At 31.8% G+C, this 16,546-nt stretch overlaps 1 protein-coding gene across 4 annotated transcripts in view; it reads left to right on the plus strand.

Moving 5' to 3' along the window:
* Nucleotides 1-16,546, plus strand: part of LOC149900292 (protein fem-1 homolog CG6966) — an 80,304-nt gene that overhangs the window by 39,997 nt on the left and 23,761 nt on the right. For 2 of the 4 annotated variants that reach the window (XM_090113301.1, XM_090113298.1), the window contains exons 1-2: nucleotides 8,899-9,050; nucleotides 14,257-14,537. The exons of 1 other annotated variant lie outside the window; for it this stretch is intronic. In XM_090113301.1, the coding sequence (XP_089969427.1) occupies nucleotides 14,415-14,537 (123 nt within the window). In that variant the 5' untranslated portion in view covers nucleotides 8,899-9,050; nucleotides 14,257-14,414. Of the gene's footprint in view, nucleotides 1-8,898; nucleotides 9,051-14,256; nucleotides 14,538-16,546 lie in introns of those variants that run through there. One more of the 4 variants, XM_090113300.1, reaches the window with a different exon arrangement.

The following is a 16,546-nucleotide window of genomic DNA, read 5'->3' on the forward strand; positions in this document are numbered from 1 at the left end:
GTAAGCTGAATAATTTGATCATCATTTATTTGTTGTGTATTACCTTTTGTATTCACTATAGGAGAAAAGAACAACTGGAGTTTCTTGCCGATTCTTCTCCAAAGATACTGCTTTCCGAATCGGTGGTAAATTAAAAAAATGTAATGACGATTCAAAAGTGCTTTTAGAAGAAGTCTAATTGAATAAACAAATGTTTGAGTTTTGAGGTATCAGCTCAGAAATATATCGTCAAATTGAATTGGAATATGATACTGGATATCTATATTAAGAAAACACCCACGTTATAATATTTCTTAGGTATTTGTTTCATACGTATTTATTTTTTGTTTTATCGTTGATTATAACGTCCGTGGATAATATTCTATTACCGTCTTTAGTCTTTACAGTCTTAGCACAAATCTCATTTGTGGCTCGCCCTACCACAATGTTGTTGTTGTTGTTTATGTGTTATGAATATGAAATGTGAAGTTTAGTATTCATAAACAACTCACGAATCCGTAGGTATAGATTTAAGACCTCTGCAAGTCAGATGTAGAAAAAGTTTGTTTATGAAAGTCAGAACACGTCAGTAAATAAATAAATGTTAACAAATGTACATTTGAGTTTTCCTTATTTTTTTAACTAAATATCCGGGTATGAAACCGTTTTGAAGCTTGGAACATCTCGAATCTTTTTTTTATTTTTCATCATAAATCCCATCGTATAATCGTATAGGTAATATTAAAATTCAGATACAGGACTTAATATCGGATGCTGTTCTAATTCAAATAGGGATGTAACGATACATGATTTTGCCGATACGATACCGATACCGATATTTGTAGTAATGTATCGGCGATACCGATACCGATACCGATATCGATGGCTTGGTAGAAAAATAAATAGTGAATTATGCATAAAAAGTTACCAACATTTAACAGAGACAACTGTTAATCGTATTCTTTTAAATAAAAATGCCAAATCAAAAAACAACAAAACCGTTTATTTTAGTATTATTATTTTACGAAGTCTGTTAAACTTTAAGTAATACACATACAATCAGTACCTAATAAAAGTTTACTATTCTGCCGTCCTTTAACTAGAAAGCCGTTAAGCCCACGAAGTGAGTTTCGAGTAAATGGCAAAAAACACGGAAATCGTTATTTCTTAAAAATTATGACACTTACAATAATTATTGTGAGATACATCGATCGACATTTAATTATATATAAATATTAGTTTTTACCCAGAAACTGTTATAATTTATTTTTAAATTCACTTTTTCTCGTTTAGTTCAGCATAATAATCTGAAAATTTTAACTATTTACTGGACAAGACGGCCGTTCACATACCATAGCGACTTTTTAGCTAAGTAATTTAGTATTTTTATTTTCATTTTGTGATTTTTTTTTATTTAGTAATAAAATGCTTACCTAAAACGTCGTTAAGCTACTACATATAACTACTTTTAAGCTATGACTTTCGTTTTAATTTAAATTTCAAAAACTTTATAATCAGCGTTTAAGGGTTTTTGGATGCTTTTGTACTATGATTCTATATAGTTGTACTAAATATTAATCTTACTAATGTTAAAAATTTGCTGCTGTCTGAGGCTTTGCTCTCGGGAATTACATCCTCTAGGTCAACCATCAACCAATGGAAAGGAAAAGGATCAAAAGCTTTTAGGTTTAAGTATTAAGGATTTAAACACTATCTAAATTTAGTGTCTTATTGTGAGTAACAAGTATTTTAAACTCTTTTACTAAATGACTCTTTTAAGTTTTCGATAAAATTAACCTTTATTTCTCGTCATGTTCACGTTTATTTCATTACAGTGGCTCATTAAGGGGTTAAGATTGAGATAAATCTTCTCGCTTTTCTTTTTTGGAACCGTATATTCATTTAGAATTGCAATTTTAACGTTATTTTATAAATATTCTTCTGCGAAGCCATCATACGAGCCACGGATATGTGAGTACATATAGAACCACAAACATATAAACATAAATCGTTTCCTGAAAAAAAAAATTAAGACTTGTGCACAAGGTTTTTGAAAAAATAAAACCCTGGTTTCAATAGGGCTTCAAGCTCTTACATGTGGGATGCTCTTAATAAATAATGTAGAACCGCTTATCAAATGATTAGAAGACTCTTTCATCCACATTCAGAAAATATAATATACCAGAAATCAGAATATGTGGAAAATAGCAGGAGGTAGAAAACTTTTTATTTGCTACTATGTAAAAAATACAAATCTTAATAATCTAATACATATAAAGATAAGAAAAAATAGCAATAGTTGCAAAATGGACTCCCCGTCAGCGGGTCAAAGGTAGTGTACTCCTAACAATTTTTGTATCACCATCTCTAGTACATTGCTTGACAGTCGAATACTAATTCCACCCAAGGGGTAAATTACATAATTAATAAATAGTTTTAAAAATTAAATAGTACAGACTGTCTTTCTTCTCTTTCTCGGTTACAGAGACAAATCAGAGTCTAAACAGAGAAGTACGATTAAAAGTTCGCACTGTCGTAACCATTACCTACCAAATTTTCGTAACTTTGACTTGTTATATTTTCCGTAATTTAGCTGCTAGATTGTTTAAAACTTAGTAAACCTGATCAGAAACAATACGTCTTGTAAAAGAAAATCAAAAACAATCGGTACTCTGCTTGGGAGCGACATTATTTCATCATCACTCTCATCCCCAAAACTGATGCATCACCAGAATCGGATAACTGCCTTTTAGCTTAAAAATGAGGGTTAGCTGCTTTGTAGCTAAGCAAAAAAGTGTTATTAGAATTTTTCCTAAATAAAATTACTTAACTAAACAAGCGTTAAGGGCGAGTAACTGCAAATAAGGTAAGGATTTCCATTGGAATCGTTATATGAAAGCATATCATAAAGCAGTTATAGTCCTTTTGCGTCCCTATAGTCAAGTATAATCTGATAACGTACTTTTAGTCAAGTAAAAAGCTAAAAAATAATAATTAAATCTGGCGGTTAAGGTACTTTTAAGGAAATTTAGCGAAGTAGTGTTGGTTAGACGCTTTCAAGTTATGGAATCGCTGAAAATTGTGACACTTAACGGCTTACAATATTTTACATATATTTATAACTATTAATGCTAGAGAAATGATTCTTAGACAGAAAGATAGAGAATTCTGAACTCTATCACCCTACATTTAAAACTGAAAATTGACCATTTGAGGGTTAACGGCTTTTTAGTTAAAGGACGGCAGTATTGGTAGAGTTTTTTCAGAAAACAAAGTGCGCACGCGCGGGCGGCCTCCCGCATCGTTCATTGGGCGCGGATTTTTGAATTACATATTTGATATCAAAAAAATTGGTTGTTTGTAAAGTAGGTTTACGATCGAGATGTTTACGTGATAACATAATGCAGTGGCAGCGCTCGAGATGAAACGGGAGATCGGTCCGTCTCTCTCTCGTTATACCTGCGATCGCGCTCGTGAGGTTTTGGTGTGACACAAGTTTATGAACATGTCACCCGACTAAAACGATTTTAAAAACGTTATCACGTTAAAAATTAAAAAAATTCAAAATTATTTATTTCTTTCCTTTACATAAACAAATTTGTGATTGGAACACTCCTAGTAAGCAAATAAAATGCTGGTGTCAGGAGGTTCCGCTCTTCCTTAACACTATTACAGAAACAGAAATAAAACAATATCAATGAATACAATGCAAAAACATAAAAGAAAAGAAATAGTTAATTTAATAAAAAAATATCGGTATCGGTTGATTTATTATCGGCGATACCGATATATCGGCTTGCCGATATATCGGCCGATATATCGGTATCTGTATCGGTATCGTTACATCCCTAAATTCAAACTAAAAATTATCGATCTTTCTGAACGCCTACAAAATTCAAATGTGTTGCCATCATTTCTAGAACAATCTAGTCGAATAGTCGTGAGCTGTCTATCAGATTCAACTACCATGATATTCAGTTGATCGGTATCGTATGATCTCGTATAGAAAGTCGCTTTCGTTATTTTGTTTATGTGCCATTAGCGGCGACCGTAATAGAAACCATTATTGAGGTTATAAGGTTATTCTATTGAAAATAGCGGCGATAAAAACCTAGTCTCGATTTTCCTCAAAACTACTTGGATACGCTCTCTATAAATTTAGTTTATTGTATTTCACTTGATACTAGAATTATGTGTTAAATTATTTAAACCTTATATGTAAGGCTATAGAATCTATATTTCATACCACTTATGGATGCTTGAATTTTTTAACGCCTGTCATTTTATTTACAGCTAATATACAACATAAAACTTTTGCCAAGTTAAGTGGAAGGCGCTACTTTTTATGTGCGTGAAAGAATGGCGCGAATTAAAATTAGTTAATTTTATTTGTTAGTAAAATACATTTAAAGTTAAGAAAATGGTAACATGAAACTAGATTTGTTACTATGCAAGTAGAAACCTATTATAGAGCTTGTTTATTTAGGTCTTGCGAAAGCTGTTGTATAGCTTTCATTTCGATAGATCGTAATGTTGCAATATACCATAGAAAATACGTTCATAATATTAGATTTATGTAATTTGTTACGTTGTTCACTTCCTTAGGGCAGGTTTCTAGACTCGATTTCTAGAATATTTTATAACACTAGTCTTCTAGTTTATTATCATGACTGATAAAATTAGATGGTCTGAAATGGATCGACTTTTTGCCAATTTAATTATATACCTATGTTAAGTATTTTTTTGCTATAATCTTTCGTTTTCTTTTTTAATTTTTGCAATAACATAGCACTGACCCTTAATTGTTATTGCTCCATAACACGTTTTAAGAAAGTCACGTAAGTTCACAGAATCAAACTTTAAAATTGAAATCACGTACTGTATTCAAAATAATTAAACGTTTTATCCAAAATATATAATGTTTTAATGAGAAATGTTAATTATACTGGATTATATCGAGGTCAACATTTCTACAACGAAATTAAAATTATAAGGCTTAGATCTTGGAGTGCTTTCAAAGCGATTATGGGAAAGTCAATCTCCCATACGATAATTTATATGTATTAAATTCTACTAATATTATTTACGAGAAATTTAATTTGACTGTACGTTTAGAATAAAATGACACTACAAATTCCGAATGGGTACGAAGAGACCCTTAAATCCAGATGAAGCACGGGTGTATCGTAATTTTCTCTTTCTATAAATATGCCTACGTATGTTTTCTAATTTTATTCCACTTTATGAACTTGTAAATCATCAAATAAAGGCATAAATGAATGCACTTATCACAAGGAAATTAATCATTGAATCAAATGTTAGATACCTATATTATATGAACCTCAATTTTATGCAAGTAAAGAAAAATCACCACGTCATCATAATTTGGTTGTTATGAATTTTTTAATAAGATAAGATATTACGTAAACATAATATTTAAATTTTGAAAAATTATCTACTATTGAAAGTTGGAATGTCGAAACAGAGTTGTCGAGTTGAATAATGATAAAATTAATATATTGCGTATAAAAGCTTCCGAGTATTAAATTTCAAAAACTATTTACCTATATAATATATTACGACACTTGAGGCCTCCATTATGTTAAATCTTCTATAGCAATAAAATAAATATTTTACAGCAAGAATGCTGCTTCTTCATTTATCGAAGTAGCAATTAAGTCGTTGGCGGCGATCGTAAAATGTTATTAATTTTAACACAAAAGATAATAGCGTAAGAACAATTGTACGTCCATCAACTGCATTTGTGAAATTCACTTGTTGATACGTGGATAGAATAATAATTAAGCTTTACACAGCATGTTTCAGAGGTTTGCTTGTAATTTATACTACATTTATTTATAGATTTCACAATTTTTTTTAGACAATTTTATAGTTATAGATATAGATGATTGGCCGCCTCCTTGGTTCAGTGGTTAACGCGTGAGCGTAGAACCGAGAGGTCCTGGGTTCGATTCGTCGGGAAGAAAAACGTCTAGGTCGGGCAGGACACAGAAGGCTGATCACCTACTTCAATGAAACAGATGTATGCATAATGCGTCTGCCTCTTACCACTACCACTAGGGACACACACTGCCTTTTAACGACTTCACGATATCTTATTCCCTATAAATCTTTTACAACCATATTGCTATGAATTATATGAATATAATAAAGACAATCGTAATATTTTAGGTAAAACTTATTGCTCACATATTGTACACCGTACCTATAACGTACCTATAAATTTGGTGACCGACCTATCTAAGTATCTAGACACTGAACATTGAAGTTTAATCCCCTTAATATTATTTTATCTCATCAAAACAACTTGTTTATGTTCAAGATACGCAAAACAACGTATGAGATTAAAATCACGAAATCAAAGTATTTATTAAGATAAATGTGGAAACAAAAACAATATTTTATATTTATAGTGATAAGATCAGTTTCGTATCGTGTGAAAATATGTTTGTTTGTTGTTCTTTCACTCAAAAAATTATCTATTAGATATGTCAGAAGTTGGTGTGAACAAAGATTATGACCTGGAGTAACATAAAGATTTTAGGTTCCTACCTAGTACATATATAGGTACCAATCTGCAGCTTGGAGACTAGAGTGAAGATTTTGTTCAACCAAATGTTATAAAGATATTCAGTTTTAAAATAGAAATACCTATCCTAATTTGATTTTAATTCCATTTAAGAAGAAAGTTCGACTTATCCTGCATTGTATATGAATTTATTATAAATATTTGTTTTTAAATCCGGTGTTAACCTTGCAAAGCCGGGGTGATTGACAATTTCTAATTATATTACCTAAACATTTAAATTGAGATTTCCTCTACAACAGTTTATTTTGTATTTAAATATACGTTAAGAAATTGACTTAGCAAATAGCACCGAGGAAGCTCGAAGCGTACTTTCTATTTAGAATTATGGTTTTGTTACATAAGGGAATAGGAAGAGGAAGCTCTATGTAAATGGGTTAATTGTTCGCTTTATGAAATCCTCTGATGTGAAGAATGATTTAAATGGTTTAATAATACACATCAAAAGACAATTTCGTTATAAATCCTAAGATCGTCTATTTGTGTTGACTGGGATGTGGCTTTTGTTTTTAAAGGATTTAGATTGGAACATTAAGGGCCGATTTTTCAATGCTTGGATAAAATTTATCCGTCCAATAAAGTGTTACACGATAATATTAAAATGTCACGTAAACTGTCAAATACGAGCAATTAGAATACGTTTTTAAAATGGTAGTTTTATACATTATTCGACGAATAAGTTTTAAGCAAGGATTGAAAAATCAGCCCTAATTGGTATGTTAATTTCGTTTGTTTAAAGCTTGTTTAATATTTTAAATTATGACTCTCAATTCATCAAATGTTATAATAGAGTTTTGGGAGGAATGTAGAGATTTATATCTATAGTAAAATTAATTTATTACCTTACAAATGAATTGTTTGTATTCCTAAATATATTCTAATTTAGGCACCATATTGTTTGTTGTATACTCAAGGAAGCTCTTAAGCATTTTCAATACTATAGAGTTACATCGGGATTTCGGATTCTTTTTATACGCAGCCATTAAAATGCAACAAAATGTCGGTATCGAATTACAACAGGATTTTCGTAAGGTTTCAGTGATTATTTAATTTGTACGAATATTCGTTTTGTGATAGGCAAATAAGGGAGGAATATACCTCGTAGATGAAAGGATACGGGAAAATAGGGAATATTGTAATATTAGGGTCGCGATCGTAGGATAGCAACCACTGTTATATGATATCAATTGAATATTCGCCTTGGCTTCGCCCTTGGTACATGTTTACGTTTTCTCTCCAGAACGAAGAACCACCATCGTCATGCAAGGAATATTTAAAAAAAAGAATAGACGACATCGGTTTAGCCGTTCTCGAGTTTTGCGATTGGCAACAAATTTAGCGTTTCACTTTTATATTATAGATTAAAATAAATAATATCATACAAAATTTAATTTATCATACCTTACAAGATCCACTTAATAATTTATAGCCTCGCTAAACTTTTGTATTAGTAGACAGTGGGTCATGAATATTTAATTACGAGAACTCATGTATTCTTTACAAAGAAAGCGTTGTTTATACATGTACTTGCACTTTAAGAGCTTTAACACTTTTTACGGTTATTCATTTCGCAATGCAAATGGAATGGAGCGAAGAATCTCATTAATTAAATTAACACAAAAGGCGCATCGAGAGAAATGCTTTACGCGAATGCACTCGAATTATGAGACAATTTCCTTATTATTTGCGGCTGTTCTGACAAAAGAAGGAAAGTTTTGACATTTCAAAAACACGAAAATTAATCAAATATATGTCGTTAGTGCAATTATGCTTTGTGTGACCCTTAAATTGAATATGTTTTTGTTCAGTGTCATCTCGGATGTCGTGTTTTAAAGGAACTATGCGCAATTAAGCTCATACATCGATAAACAAAACAATTAAGGATAAATGGTTTGTAGGTATTTTAATGCGAGTATCATACTTTCTTATAAAAAGTAAAGAAAGAGTTATGAGCTAACCATAATTTAATTTTCAATGTAGGTAATATTATTATAAGTATTTATTTTTAATACGAAATAGTAGAAATGTTTGAACTTTGAAACTGCCACAAATTGCAAATTTTAATTCTTAACATTTTTACTTTTTAGATTCTTTAAAAAAATAAAAGATTCTCTGTTTAAAATGTATGTCATATGACCCTGTCTCCACAAAAACTGATCTTAATGCGACGATCTCTATATCGTGTACCTACGTGTACCTACAAAAAAACCGAAGCCATGACCGACAAGGTGCAGGGCGATGTACAATGATTTACGGTCATCCCCATTTGCTGTGGCCATAGGTTTTTACGCGGTAGTTCGCATCAGCGGCAGTTGCTCCACACAGTGCACAGCTGGCGCGTTGGTTGGAAAGGCAAGAGCTTTACGTAATTGGCTTGTGTAATCGCCGGTGAAAGAGGCACCGATCTTGCAGTGTTGCATTCGACGTCGACGCGCTCGGTTGCGTGCGGACCGACTACACGCCGGTAAAAATCGTATCATTTGTTGTGATCCCATATACTAACGGTCTCTTAACAATGTTACTCGTAACATGATTCTTTAGTGGATTTTTCATATCGTATCTACTTCTTGGTAATATGTAGAAATGTGTCGTCACTCCGATCGCAATGGTAGGCTAGAAAGTGCAAACGCCTACTTACTCAACCGTAAACAATGCAGTTTTCAGTTCAATTCAGTTCAGTGAATGTTGTCGTTTATATATATATCTATTTGTTGATGTGAAATTTTTCCAACCGGTACTGTTCTAGCAAATGCAATTTATATAATAATGTTAGATGTTTACAAATAGGCTTTAATGAACTTGATAATTAAATTGCTATTAAAAAACACTTCAAACTACGTAAACATCTTTTTATAGTGATAACTAAAACACTGTTCTACTGATATGCTTTTATTATATTGTATAAAAATTTCCTTTGCACTCGTATTAAAAATGTTAACTATTAAAATGGAGATAAGAAAGACTAGACAAACGCTAAATTTTGTTTTAGACATAGATTGAGTAATAAGCAATCAGCGAATTCCATTTCCGATGTGATGTAGCTTTGATAGGTACGTAATGTCTCATTATGGTCTATTTCCCAGATAGATCTGAATGATTTCCTTAAACAATCAAGATCAATCTTGAAATTCAAATAAATTATGAATTGATGCATAGTAAATTAAACAATATCACATTCCAGCAGCATAATATGTAAATAATAAAACAACTCTTGACAAAACAGCTTCCAAATACTTTCAAGTCATTTTGATATAAAACTTAAAAATAATTATCGCATTTACGTAATGAGGAAGTTTTAAGAAAAACGCAATCAATATGTACAAAGAAATTAATTTTGTTCTTGACTTTATTTGCTTTAAAATATTTATAGATAAAGAATGAGATTATTTTACTTACACTAACTTAATATGTAATTCTTTATGACCTCACTTCTAATATTTATCTTATTTGTTTAAGTGCTTGTGGTATAGTAAACGGATTTCATCTCTAGATGTATGTAAACAAAAGTTAATCATTGTCAAGTTAATATGACCTAGGTATTCTTTCAAGTTCACTGTTATATAAATTGAGGTATAACCTTCCTTTTTATAGGGAGTTATAATCCTCTGTAAACCTTTAAAATAGGCCTTGATTATTTCAGTTTTATTTCCTCGTCTGAAACTCATCTCTAACTCATAAGATAAACTCGTAATCAGTACTTACAGGTATAGTTATAAAAATAGTAAATAATTAAAACAATCTTCTTACAACACTGATACTAAACAACATAATTAAAATAGATTAAAGATCTTTTCACAAATCGCATTATTCGATTAAAAATGTTGAAAATTATTCACGTCTCCATCGCATTAAACATCAAAATCTGCTAAGTCTATTTACGAACACGCTAACACGTTTACATGTAAGCAATTGCTATTCAAATTGACCTTTAATTTCTGCCATAATAACAATGCAAACAAATAAGGAATATTTACAAAGCATTGTACGTAATTCAACCAACTACTTGCTAATATTTGGCTCGTGATCACGTCATCATATTCATATTCAGTGCTATAATACTTGGTTTTGGATTATTGGATATTCAAACACACGTTCCGGGTTGTAGAGATTATTAAACTCTTCAAACCTTGAAACTTATGACATTGTTGGGACTATAAAATAAACCTATAACGCAGTATTCTTGCATGTACATTGTTTGTTTTCATATACACATGTTTTCGATGTTTTTATGTGAAATCCGCGATATCAACAACAGATGATAGGATCTTATTCTAATTAATCGGAATTAACAAATTAATATTGGTTTATTTATTTAAAGAAAGGCTTACCAACTAGTTACTAGATACATAATACAAATATAACAGGTTTATAGGGTAAAAAAGGTTTATAAGGTTTTGGTAAAATAAATAAATATCATCCTATAATAATATTTAAAACGAAATAGGCTAGAGCGGTCCCTTGTTAGATGACAAAAAGTAAACAGCTGTTGAAGCAAAAAATATTACCTGCACATGCGGGCAATACAACCCTCTTCCCAGCCATGTTATGTTCACCCAATGATTTCTGATTTTATTGCCTTTACACACATCACAGCCCCACAGGGCTGGCGGCAGGTGGTTATGTCCAAATGTTCCATAAATAGGGTAGAGAGACGTTTAAATAATTCGTTGGTAGGACAATTCGGTGCAAAATTTTTTTTTTTTTCACAAAATATTCTGGGATCTTCTTTTGTCTTGTTCTTGTCGTAGCATGTGTGGTTGTTGGTTTATCCCAAATTAAGATTCATAACGTTTGAAGGAAAAAACTGCTTACGACTTTTTCTTCAATATTTGGATTTTGGATGCAGTCGCTAGTTGCAGTGGTTTTTCCAAAGCTCCTTCGAGAATGTCGTTGAAACTCAGTAAAATTGAAGGGGAATAAGAAGCCTAGTGGTGCATTTACACATTCGTGCGATTAGCGAGGCGATAAACGAGACAAACTAGCATTTCATTTATTATAGAGCGGTTTTTCAGACTTATCAAAAGGACGACGAATGTGCGAACAAGTAGTTCGCGTCGACTCTCGTATTCGAACACGAATGTGTGAATGCACCAAAACAGATTATCATATTAATAGGAACGTGACTGCGCCGAAGAATACTCACGTTTTAATTAGCTGAAACTTGAGGAGTCAAGCTACACGGCTTCTCCTGTACGTAAAGTAATAATAAAGTTAATTTCTTTGTTCAATATTAGTGTGATGTTAGTTTGCGTCTGGTTAGGATCTTGGTGTGTCGGTTATAGTTTTAGTTAGTTGTAGACAGGTTGTGTTGCGAAGTTACGAGTAAGGTTGCGAGTACGGTGTCGGAAAATGTATAGCAATCAAAATTAAATACCAGCAATGTTTAAAATAAATAACTCTATATTATTTCTTACTTCAAGCGCTTGTTATTAGTAGTTATTTATCATTAAGTATTGTGCTTGCAGGAAATATGCCAAGGTCTCAGTATTCCTAATTTATTTGTTACGAGAATATATACTAATTTATGTGTCACCAACTCACAAAAGATTTGCAGTAATATTATTCTTAGCTCGGCAATAAATCCTTTTATTTATATACCTAAACACGGTTCATTTGTGCGCAATAAAACCCTGAACCCACATTCAAAAAACAATGCCCAGGCGTAACCTTATGAATTGCTTCATACTTTAAGAAATAATGTATCTATTGTCGAGCCAATTTAATAGGCAACATTTGACGTCTATCAATTTTATCTTCATAGGGTGGTAACCTGCTTAAAAACATCGATTAAAGTGAATTAATCGATACGGACTTGAAACATTTGTCAATCGAACTTGAAACACATGTCAATAATTTATGATGATTTTTATTCCCAAGTAATCAATGCATTCGATTCTAGATGTCAGATTTCGATTTTTAGAGTAACGTCTCTGGTATTTAAAAAGAAAAAAGGTTTATTGACACAAAATTGTAGCAACGTCAGTTCTTTAAATCAGAAATTGTTTATTATGTTTAGAATGGTTTATCAGTAAAATCAAATCCTAAAATTACTTGTATCGGTCATTATTATTATAAATATGTTATCGTAATTGAAAAAAGTTAAGCAAATGTGCAGTTTTAACAAAACGAAATATCATATTATTCTATGTCGTCGTTACTAGGTTACGTTGTTGAATTTTGTTGAACTGTCAAATGTTGCCTATTAAAATGGCTCTACTATACAAATATGTATATGAGGCTTTTATTTAGAAATCTCTTTTACAGTTATAATTATCTACAACCTTTTCAAAACATGACATACTGTATCCCGATTGGAAATTATGTAAATGAGACAAAAAGTTTTCAATATCTTATGAAACGCTCTTTGCCTATGTTGTTAATGCTGTTATCGGAAAAAATGTTCATGTTTTCGTGAGCGCTCACGTGAAACATGTTAACGTGTGTAATTTTATGCAAATAAATACCTTGTTGACGGATTATGAATAGACGATAATTAGTACCGAAGTTCGAGTGTCATGTGATAGCCAGTGGCATACCTTTGTGATCGTTGAGGCGTGATTCATACAGACGTACTTGCAGACGATTGTTTCGAAGGGCTTACGAACTAGGCCGTTTTCTTTTTGTCGTGTATATGGGATTACAAACGTGTGTTATAATTGATAATTATTTAATTGAATTTATATTTTTGGTTTTATGGCATTCAAATGCTTTATAAATATAAATTTATAAAGAATAGAAAAAATTCGATCACGAGGCGGGACTCGAACCCGCATCCTTCGCGCCATTCCGGGGCGGATGCCTGACCAACTCAGCCACTCGTGACCCGCCAGAGCAATCGAATTTATTCTATTCTTTCAGTTTTATGTGTCTGAAGGGACACACCGCGCGCCATCTATTGAGATGATTAACAACCATTTCAACCAATATGAAGCACTTTTCAGTGAATACAATATTGTAACGATGATACAATATTGTACCCGCCTCGTGATCGAATTTTTTCTATTCTTTATAAATTTATATTTATAAAGCATTTGAATGCCATAAAACCAAAAATATAAATTCAACAAAAAAGGTCGTGTTCCATCGTTACAATATTGTATTCACTGAAAAGTGCTTCATATTGGTTGAAATGGTTGTTAATCATCTCAATAGATGGCGCGCGGTGTGTCCCTTCAGACACATAAAACTGAAAGAATAGAATAAATTCGATTGCTCTGGCGGGTCACGAGTGGCTGAGTTGGTCAGGCATCCGCCCCGGAATGGCGCGAAGGATGCGGGTTCGAGTCCCGCCTCGTGATCGAATTTTTTCTATTCTTTATAAATTTATATTTATAAAGCATTTGAATGCCATAAAACCAAAAATATAAATTCAACAAAAAAGGTCGTGTTCCATCGTTACAATATTGTATTCACTGAAAAGTGCTTCATATTGGTTGAAATGGTTGTTAATCATCTCAATAGATGGCGCGCGGTGTGTCCCTTCAGACACATAAAACTGAAAGAATAGAATAAATTCGATTGCTCTGGCGGGTCACGAGTGGCTGAGTTGGTCAGGCATCCGCCCCGGAATGGCGCGAAGGATGCGGGTTCGAGTCCCGCCTCGTGATCGAATTTTTTCTATTCTTTATAAATTTATAATTATTTAATTATTAACCAATGTATTCTCTTAGAGATTTGTGAATATAAAACAAACAAACCACAGAAACAAACCAACCCTCAATTATCTGCGAATTTATAAACAGTTACTAAAAAGGACAATCAAAAGTGAAAAGTGCATACGAAAACAGTGTAGAATTATTATGTGATAGAACAGAACAGTGTGTTGACCATGGCGAATAATTGGAACATGATAGATTTGGCTCCGTTGAGCTGCAAGTGGTTCGACAGACTGCGACGCTGCGGGAAGACGCTGTTGCGACGGCAGAGACGACTTTTGAAGAGGATTAAACGGGTATATATTATTATAACCACTCGTAATAAAACAAGCGTAATAAAGATTACAACCAAAATAAAATATAGCCTATGACTTTCACAGATAACGTGGCTTTCTATTGATCAGTAGATCCAAGTTAAGTAGATCCAGAGATTGCTCTACAACTCACACACACACAAACTTTATAAGTAATATAAATACAGAAATAGATTGGCATTGACTTTTGAAATGTTTTTTCGTTATTTTTTTAAATACATATTTTTGATAAATTGTATTGTTTATGTAGCGCAAATGTTTGTAGGTGGGTGTTTATGATATCAGTTCGCAAAATATTTAAATATGTCTATCAGCTGTCTTTCATTAAAAGATCAAAGCGTTTAGTACCTAATAATCTAAACCGAATATTAATATCACCTATAAAACATAAGCTAAATATGGAATAATGAAATCGTACCTATCATTCACTCATCAAGCTTCATGTACCCATTTCAAGACGTAACTGATATAAATAAATTCAGAAAACATCTGTAGGTTACAGATTTAAATCAAATTTTATATAAGTAAGTAAATCAATGTTTAATCTTAAATCAGCAATTTGTAACTTGACCACTGAAAAACGAGTCCATATCGTAATCGCAATATTTGCAACTTTCTTTTTGTAACACCTTAGCGCTAAATAAAGGTATGACTGCCCCGAAATATCTTATACATAATTAGTTAGCCGTATTCATTTGAACCATTAACTTACGTAGTTACCTATATGTCGGTAGGTATAGATTTTTAGGTTAGGATTAATTTTAAAACAACATAAAAAATTCAGTCACATCTAACTTTATGACATGCATAATCCATCAGGCCCCGGAATCACAGACACAATAGAAAATCTATTGTGTCGCGGTCGGATATGGCCGTTCGGGGCTCAATGGGATAATATGTATAGGAAGGCATATTTCATAGAATAAAATGAACAAAATGATTTCCTATGAAATATTATACTATTGATACCTGAGTTACGATTATTTGCGCCACCATATAAGTTAACAGATATTTACGTGCTTGTCAATATCTATAAAATAATATCTTCCGTGTGTTTATAAATAAAACAATAAAATTTAACACATTTTCAATAAAGGTGCGTGTAGTGTTGTGTATTTTAACTTAAACAATCAGTGTAAATTTGTTTGATCTGATGTTTATCTGTTAAAATTAACATATTTGTGAACTACGAGTATTTTTATCGATCTACGCTTATTTTTTGGTTATTGTGATAGCACAATTTTGTTGGTAATTCAGTTTAATGTTTTTTTTTTTTAATAAGTTGATACCAACACAAAATTTACTACAACAATGCAATCTACATATATAATTATAATGCGCTATAAAATTACAATACTAATTACTATTAAAATAATCGCAAATACACAGATTTATGTTGATGGATTGTATACAGCAGCACACAGTAGGTACATTACAATTACGTCACAAGCTGAGGTCAATGGAATACTTTCCGCGTTAACTGTTACGTATTATTATTACTATCTAAGATGTTTTTATAGCATTTTGCATTGCAATATTTTGTAAATTAATGCTTTTAATTGGTAAAATCTGATTAGAAACATTACTTAATTTATTTATTAGGATATACCTACTTAGTAGTAGTCGGTAAGTGTCATAGTATAAATATTATGTAAGTAAGTATATATTGTTGTCACTTTTCATTCATAAATATCGGGCATTCAACTTTGCATGCTAAAATAACATGCATTTCTTATTATGTACAATTTTCGTTATAGGCATACCTAACTGTAAACACCGAATTTAAAATTCTGTTCCTAATCTACGATTCGCTTTTACTATCTTGAATTAATTTACATGTATGCTTTACATTCTCACGGTAATTATATTAATGTACTCAACATTGACACCATTTTTATTTTATCAAACGGATAAAAAGTTCCTTTGATGTTGTAGCGTTTCTGTTTATTTGCATAAAAAAATGTGATACTAACATTGAATTTATGATAATT

This window comes from Colias eurytheme, chromosome 19 (assembly GCF_061535395.1).
Source record: "Colias eurytheme isolate Ceu_HAF_F1 chromosome 19, ilColEury1 Martin Lab GWU primary, whole genome shotgun sequence".
NCBI lineage: Eukaryota > Metazoa > Arthropoda > Insecta > Lepidoptera > Pieridae > Colias > Colias eurytheme.